This window comes from Lottia gigantea (assembly GCF_000327385.1).
Source record: "Lottia gigantea unplaced genomic scaffold LOTGIsca_74, whole genome shotgun sequence".
NCBI lineage: Eukaryota > Metazoa > Mollusca > Gastropoda > Lottiidae > Lottia > Lottia gigantea.
Window position 1 is genome coordinate 303,415 of NW_008710478.1, and position 8,305 is coordinate 311,719.

The following is an 8,305-nucleotide window of genomic DNA, read 5'->3' on the forward strand; positions in this document are numbered from 1 at the left end:
AGTCGACTCTGAGGATCCCCGTTTCTTTTGGACACTCAGTTTATAACAAAGAATCATAACAATAATGGAACCAGGCAGCATTTTAATATATGTTCATTTATTCTTGATCATAATCTATTCTTATTAATATCACACAAATCATACTTGCATAATTTACAAATAAATATATATATATAAAAATTAAATTATTAGAAAAATTATTTATATCATTATAAAATAAAGGACAAAAAACGTTGTGGAGGTTCATAAAAAGTAGTAGAAGGCATTTGCGTCCTGTGCATTTGAAGTTTTGAAAAAATTTTATGAGACAAGCCCTAGAGTTGACATCCATTAGGGGCATGCAATCTATATTTTCAAAAGATATACTTTATAATCAAAGATACACCTTTAAAGATGGGTTTCCTTATTTTTTAGTATCAAATTAAGCAAATTTTTGATTAATTGGTGTTTCTAATGAATTATCATTTATTCTTAATCAAATCATTATGTTCATATTGCATATAATTAAGCATTTTAACCAATCATAAATGTACAGTCTGGATAAACAAAAAAATACTTTTTGACCTTTTTTGATCGGTCACTCATTGGAATTCTCTTCTAATTTAGCTAACTATAAATAAATTATGGTCATGTGAGACAAACTGGTATTTTTCCAAGTCATTAGAACATCTCTACTTTCTATTCATATAAGTATTACCATTTACATTTTCATAAATGGAAATAAGGGAACCCATCTTTAAAACAAGAAAAAGTTAGTCATATCATATTTAGAGCCCATTCCATTCACTATATCAATAGGCTTTACAATTTATACATATACATAATTATCCTACAAAATTATCCAGGGCGCAATATAAATGTAAACTGCCATTATTTTTGACTTTTTCAATGTTTGATGCTCTTCAGAGTAATGATGTGAGTGAAATTTTTCAATATTTCCCAGTTGCCTTGATATTGGCTTCTCTAGATTAGTGTTTATATCACCTCCAATTCTGATGAAATCAGTCTTCGTCTCACACATGGTGTAATTTTTATTGTTCAGAAATGAATGTTTGTATCCTCGATAGCTTATCGAATTTAACACATATAGCACAGAAAAGGTTGAGATTCACATGGACCGGCATCAATCTCTTGGATTAATATAAACAGCAAACACGATCCAAAACCAATACAGATATACAATCTCAACACTACTGAAAGTAAACAAGATACAACATTAGTATTAGAAAAGGTAAAGTCGATCCAGTTTTATGGTAGGTAAACTAGAGCCAACATCAATATTGGTAAACTAGAGCCAACATTAAGATTGGTAAACTAGAGCCAACATTAAGATTGGTAAACTAGAGCCAACATTAAGATTGGTAAACTAGAGCCAACATTAAGATTGGTAAACTAGAGCCAACATTAAGATTGGTAAACTAGAGCCAACATCAAGATTGGTAAACTAGAGCCAACATTAAGATTGGTGAACTAGAGCCGACATTAAGATTGGTGAACTAGATCCAACATTAAGATTGGTGAACTAGAGCCAACATTAAGATTGGTGAACTAGAGCCAACATTAAGATTGGTAAACTAGAGCCAACATTAATATTGGTAAACTAGAGCCAACATTAAGATTGGTGAACTAGATGCAACATTAAGATTAGTGAACTAGAGCTAACATTAAGATTGGTGAACTAGAGCCAACATTAAGATTGGTGAACTAGAGCTAACATTAAGATTGATGAACTAGAGCCGACATTAAGATTGGTGAACTAGATCCAACATAAAGATTGGTGAACTAGAGCTAACATTAAGATTGGTGAACTAGATCCAACATTAAGATTGGTGAACTAGAGCCGACATTAAGATTGTAGAGCCAACATTAAGATTGGTGAACTAGAGCCAACATTAAGATTGGCGAACTAGAGCCAACATTAAGATTGGTAACCTAGAGCCAACATTAAGATTGGTGAACTAGAGCCAACATTAAGATTGGTGAACTAGAGCCAACATTAAGATTGGTGAACTAGAGCCAACATTAAGATTGGTGAACTAGAGCCAACATTAAGATTGGTGAACTAGAGCCAACATTAAGATTGGTAACCTAGAGCCAACATTAAGATTGGTGAACTAGAGCCAACATTAAGATTGGTGAACTAGAGCCAACATTAAGATTGGCGAACTAGAGCCAACATTAAGATTGGTAAACTAGAGCCAACATTAAGATTGGTGAACTAGAGCCAACATTAAGATTGGCGAACTAGAGCCGACATTAAGATTGGTAAACTAGAGCCAACATTAAGATTGGTGAACTAGAGCCAACATTAAGATTGGTAAACTAGAGCCAACATTAAGATTGGCGAACTAGAGCCAACATTAAGATTGGTGAACTAGAGCCAACATTAAGATTGGCGAACTAGAGCCAACATTAAGATTGGTGAACTAGAGCCAACATTAAGATTGGTGAACTAGAGCCAACATTAAGATTGGTAAACTAGAGCCAACATCAATATTGGTAAACTAGAGCTAACATTAAGATTGATGAACTAGAGCCGACATTAAGATTGGTGAACTAGATCCAACATTAAGATTGGTGAACTAGAGCTAACATTAAGATTGGTGAACTAGAGCCAACATTAAGATTGGTGAACTAGAGCCAACATCAATATTGGTAAACTAGAGCCAACATTAAGATTGGTGAACTAGATGCAACATTAAGATTGGTGAACTAGAGCTAACATTAAGATTGGTGAACTAGAGCCAACATTAAGATTGGTGAACTAGAGCTAACATTAAGTAAGATTGGTAAACTAGAGCCAACATTAAGATTGATGAACTAGAGCCGACATTAAGATTGGTGAACTAGATCCAACATTAAGATTGGTGAACTAGAGCCGACATTAAGATTGGTAAACTAGAGCCGACATTAAGATTGGTAAACTAGAGCCAACATTAAGATTGGTAAACTAGAGCCAACATTAAGATTGGTAAACTAGAGCCAACTTTAAGATTGGTAAACTAGAGCCAACATTAAGATTGGTGAACTAGAGCCAACATTAAGATTGGTGAACTAGAGCCAACATTAAGATTGGTGAACTAGAGCCAACATTAAGATTGGTAAACTAGAGCTAACGTTAAGATTGGTAAACTAGAGCCAACATTAAGATTGGTGAACTAGAGCCAACATTAAGATTGGTGAACTAGAGCTAACATTAAGATTGGTGAACTAGAGCCAACATTAAGATTGGTAAACTAGAGCCAACATTAAGATTGGTAAACTAGAGCCAACATTAAGATTGGTGAACTAGAGCCAACATTAAGATTGGTAAACTAGAGCCAACATTAAGATTGGTGAACTAGAGCCAACATTAAGATTGGTAAACTAGAGCCAACGTTAAGATTGGTGAACGAGATCCAACATTAAGATTGGTGAACTAGAGCCGACATTAAGATTGGTAAACTAGAGCCAACATTAAGATTGGTGAACTAGAGCCGACATTAAGATTGGTAAACTAGAGCCGACAGTAAGATTGGTGAACTAGAGCCGACATTAAGATTGGTGAACTAGAGCCAACATAAGCCTAGGTAAACTAGAGCCAACATTAAGATTGGTAAACTAGAGCCAACATAAGCCTAGGTAAACTAGAGCCAATATAGGGATAGGTAAACTAGATCCAACATGAGGGTAAGTATAGAAGATAGCTTACCAGGCAAGGTAACATATGTCCACTACCAGCTGTCAGAAATGATAACAAAATCTTAAGTGGCTTAATAATAAAAAATCAAAAGTCAACACAAAACCTCAAAAACAATTCATTGAATTATCATTTCAAACATGAACATGGTCTCATCCACACACATACAACGACAATAACTCTAAAGACGTTTATCCAATTATTACCAATTTCGAAATGGACCGCAATCTGGTCAATATATATCATAATTACCAAGTTTCATCAAGATCAGATAAAAACTGTGGACGATGTCCTGTCTACAAGCCAAATTTGATGCGTTTTCACTAAGTCAAGGGCAATAACTCTGCAACTGTTCATCGTATTCTTACCAATTTCGGACTTGACTGAGATCTCATCACTATGTACATGCATACAAAATTTCAATAGGATTGGTTAAAAATTGTAGTCTCTTTTGTGCCTACAAGAAAGGTGGACGGACGGACAGGGACGATGGGACGTGGGCGTATAAAAATACAGATAAATAAGGATACAAGTATTAGGGTAAGTAGGCTAGATCTAGGTGAACAGAAAAGATCTACTACAGTAGTTACCAACCTTTGTTGCAGCCCTCAAACCTTCAGAGCAATCATTTGATATATACCGTGTATATTTAATATATAATAATCTCTCTACCGGTCTAGGTTGGATCTATGGTAGTGCCTGTCTCACACCAATTGATTGAAAAACATGCACTATAAGATCGACCTTAATATAGATCCCCAAAGATAAATTCTTCTCCTGCAAGTGTTGGCCATAACATTGACACCCCAGCCCCACACCCTCAGGGGGTGTTTTCAAACCAGGTTGGGAACCAGGGCTCTACTAGGTTAAAATACAAAATTTACCTCCAGGGAAAATATTCACTTCCTATACTTCTTCTATTTCTTCTATACCGGTATTGTGGCAGATGAATTAATGGCAAAAATTTCTTGGTTTCAGAGCGATTTGGACAGAAGGTTTTGTCTGTTGATTTTCTATCTTCAAAATCTTTTGAAGCAATTGTTGGTTTAAGATTTTGGAAATCCCTTGAAGCAGCTTGAATTAAACTGTTTTCTGGTATGCTATCTTGAGTTGGTCGATTTGGTGTTCTTTCTTCCATGTTTGGCTGGCTGAAAAATAGGTCCATGATATTATGAGCATTTGAAAATGTTCAATATCTCACTAGCCTGGTAGGAGAACTCTGGGAAAAAAATTCCCAAAGAAATGATTTTTATTTCAAAGTACATGCCTATTGTCTGAGCAAATAAAAAAGTTTTCTTAATTTGTTCGATATTTTTTTGGATAATTTGAATATCATCCACAAAATAGTAGGCCTACTGATAGTTTTAGAGTGTCTTTGCGTTGATAAAAATATAATATTTTGTATGTCTACATTGAATAGAAACACATTTCTCTCATAGAAATTTCAACCCAAAAAAGTCACAAATTTTGGTCTCAGTACAAACGAAATTTGAAGACATAATGTGTGCTCATGATTATATTTTTATCAATGCAAAGACATTCTTAGACTAACAGTACTATTTTGAGGCTGCTATTCCAATTCTCATAATAATAAAAATTGGAAAAATTCAAAAAACTTTTTGACTTTGCTCAGACAATGTAGACTTCTCAGAAAAAAAGTCCCAAAGAATCCCACATAGCAGCAGCCCCGTCTCCTGCATGTGTGTACAGAATTATCCGATATATATATAGAAATAGTGAGTAAAATTCCTAGTTTGAGATATTTTAAAAGGAATTGTGTGGTTTTCGTACATTATAGTACTTCTGAACACTATTTACATATTTTCAAGACTAAACTTTTTAAGTTTACAGATGAAGATTTTATTTTGAATATTTCTGAAATGAGAAAGCTCAATTACAATAGGGCCTTACTCCTAGTACCAGTACTTAAAGCGTTTCTCAATAAGAAAGTTTATAATAATAATTAAAGCTAAGACAAGACAAAAATAGGGCCTTACTCCTAGTACCAGTACTTAAAGCGTTTCTCAATAAGAAAGTTTATAATAATAATTAAAGCTAAGACAAGACAAAAATAGGGCCTTACTCCTAGTACCAGTACTTAAAGCGTTTCTCAATAAGAAAGTTTATAATAATAATTAAAGCTAAGACAAGACAAAAATAGGGCCTTACTCCTAGTACCAGTACTTAAAGCGTTTCTCAATAAGAAAGTTTATAATAATAATTAAAGCTAAGACAAGACAAAAATAAGTGTTTGGTTTAAAAGATCTCGTTGGAAGAAAAGTTTGAATATGATTTTCACCCCTCAAATTTGTAAGAATAGCTTGGCCTACCGTTTTGATCCGAAATCAGATAAAAACAAATTTTTTCCTTTCAATGCATTGTCTGCTCATAAAACTATGCTGGCAGGTAAATAACACGTATTATAGCCTAAAAATAGTAATTTTTCTGACAACAAAGTGACAATAATGTATATGATAGGTTTTGATAGGGCCCAGCTGTCTTACCAATAAAAATCGGCCAAGATGCAAGTGGATTTTATTATATCCTGTTTATGACTGGTTGATTTGAATTTTAGCCGCCGTTTTGATATTTGTTAATTAGGCTAATTCCCCTTTTAACCTTGTAGGCCTAGTTAGCATTTGTCATCCTCAACAGTATATTGACTGTTTTTCAAACCAACCACAGCTTTAAATTGGACCACACCCGCTGCCATGCAGAATTAAAAACAAATGGCATCGGCTTTAATGCAGCGTCACGAAAATATGGTATACCTTAACCTACTATCCGTAGACATATCAAAGGGCTTAACAAATATGCAAAAGATAGCTTGCCAGGCAAGGTAACATACGCCCACTGGAAGCTGTCAGAAATGATAAAACAGTCTTTAGTGACTACAGTATGAATTTTCTCATATTAAAGAAATTTTAATAGTTTGAATTCAATGATATCTATATTTACTGCCATTAATTATTCCATCAAATTTTTAAATCAATATCAATAACCCAAATACATCAAATTATCACATCAATATACATGATCACACCATGTTTCATTAAAATCAGTTGAAAACTAGTCTCTATTGTGTTCACAAACAAATTTTGACGCGTTTTTCCTAAGTCAAGGGCAATAACTCAAAAACCGTTCATCGAAAGATCGTCAAATTCAAACTTGTGTAACACAATGTATTATTAGGGTTGACTAGCAATGTGTGTCAGAACAGGTAACGAATAGAATATTTAAAGAGTCAATTAACACCTCGGCTACTTGAAATTAAATATCTTTTAAAGATTTTACTAATTGCAGTTCTTCCTCTTCGGAAAATATAGTTTGACCGCCAGCTCTTTTTGTATGCTTTTTATCTATTTTATTTTTCAACGTTCTGAAAGGAATTCCATGGGCTTCCCCAGCCTGTCTATATGATATTCCATTTCGAACATCTTCAATTGCAGCTTCAAGTTTTTCAGCTGTATAATCCCGATATCTTCGAGATCCTAACTTTCGTTTATATAGTCTTGGCATTTTATAATTTAAGTTAAAGTGAGAATTAGGGGCACTGTATCATCACTACAAGAGAATAAAACAATTATGATTATTTGTAATCAAATGAAAATTGGGCTAAAGCCATTAAAAAGGCCACATCAAATGGAATAAAGGTTGTGCAAAATCACCCCACAACTTGGTGAAAAAAGACCCTGGTGGGAAAAGATGATTTTTAAAAAATACTAAACATACTATTACCAAATTAATTACAGTTTTAGATTAAGGATATAACATATATTACCTATACTCAAACCTGGGTTACTCTATACATATGTAATATTTGTTTTACCATAAAGTTTCAAAGTGAAAAATAAACTCAAAATATTCTGTGGTTACATGTGACTAGATAACTGAAGCAGTGGAGGACTAAGATGGCTGAAAATTAATGTCTGTTATAGCTAATAAGTGTCTCTAATAGAAAACAAACACTTTAGATTATGAACATTGTATTACTCTGAAATACATTGATCTAAATAAAAATCTGAAAACTGTGCAAAGTCACACTCGAAGTGCAATGTCACCCCACTTTACGGGAGTTCTTTGATAAATGTTATGCAATAGTTGAAAAATACAAAATTTTCTCTCACATTTCACAAATAATCAACATTATATTTCTATGGACCCGAAGACAATCTTAAGAAAGTTTATAATAATAATTAAAGCTAAGACAAGACAAAAATAGGGCCTTACTCCTAGTACCAGTACTTAAAGCGTTTCTCAATAAGAAAGTTTATAATAATAATTAAAGCTAAGACAAGACAAAAATAGGGCCTTACTCCTAGTACCAGTACTTAAAGCGTTTCTCAATAAGAAAGTTTATAATAATAATTAAAGATAAGACTTGTAATTATTTGTTTTTCTTCACATGTTTTCACACAAAATGGATGCCTTTAACACATGCATTAGTGCCAGGCTGCAAAATTCATCTTTTTTGGCTATAAATTCCTCTTGCAGGATATGGCAGGGGGCTTAATTTTTGTCATCAAATGGGAAGTATGGGGTAATATCTATTCAATGTCCCATCAGTCATAGAAGAAAGACCATGAATGTGCATAGATTGGCTTTCATGTTTATGAATATTTTGTA

General features: G+C 33.5%; 1 protein-coding gene across 1 annotated transcript; it reads right to left on the minus strand.

The window, feature by feature from the left end:
* Positions 1-1,123: 1,123 nt before the first annotated feature.
* LOTGIDRAFT_168315 (hypothetical protein) lies at positions 1,124-4,817 on the minus strand (the record flags this gene model as incomplete). The annotated part of the gene is made up of 2 exons (XM_009066201.1): positions 1,124-1,193; positions 4,564-4,817. The coding sequence occupies 2 exons, from the start codon at positions 4,815-4,817 to the stop codon at positions 1,124-1,126; spliced, it is 324 nt and encodes a 107-aa protein (XP_009064449.1).
* Positions 4,818-8,305: the final 3,488 nt, after the last annotated feature.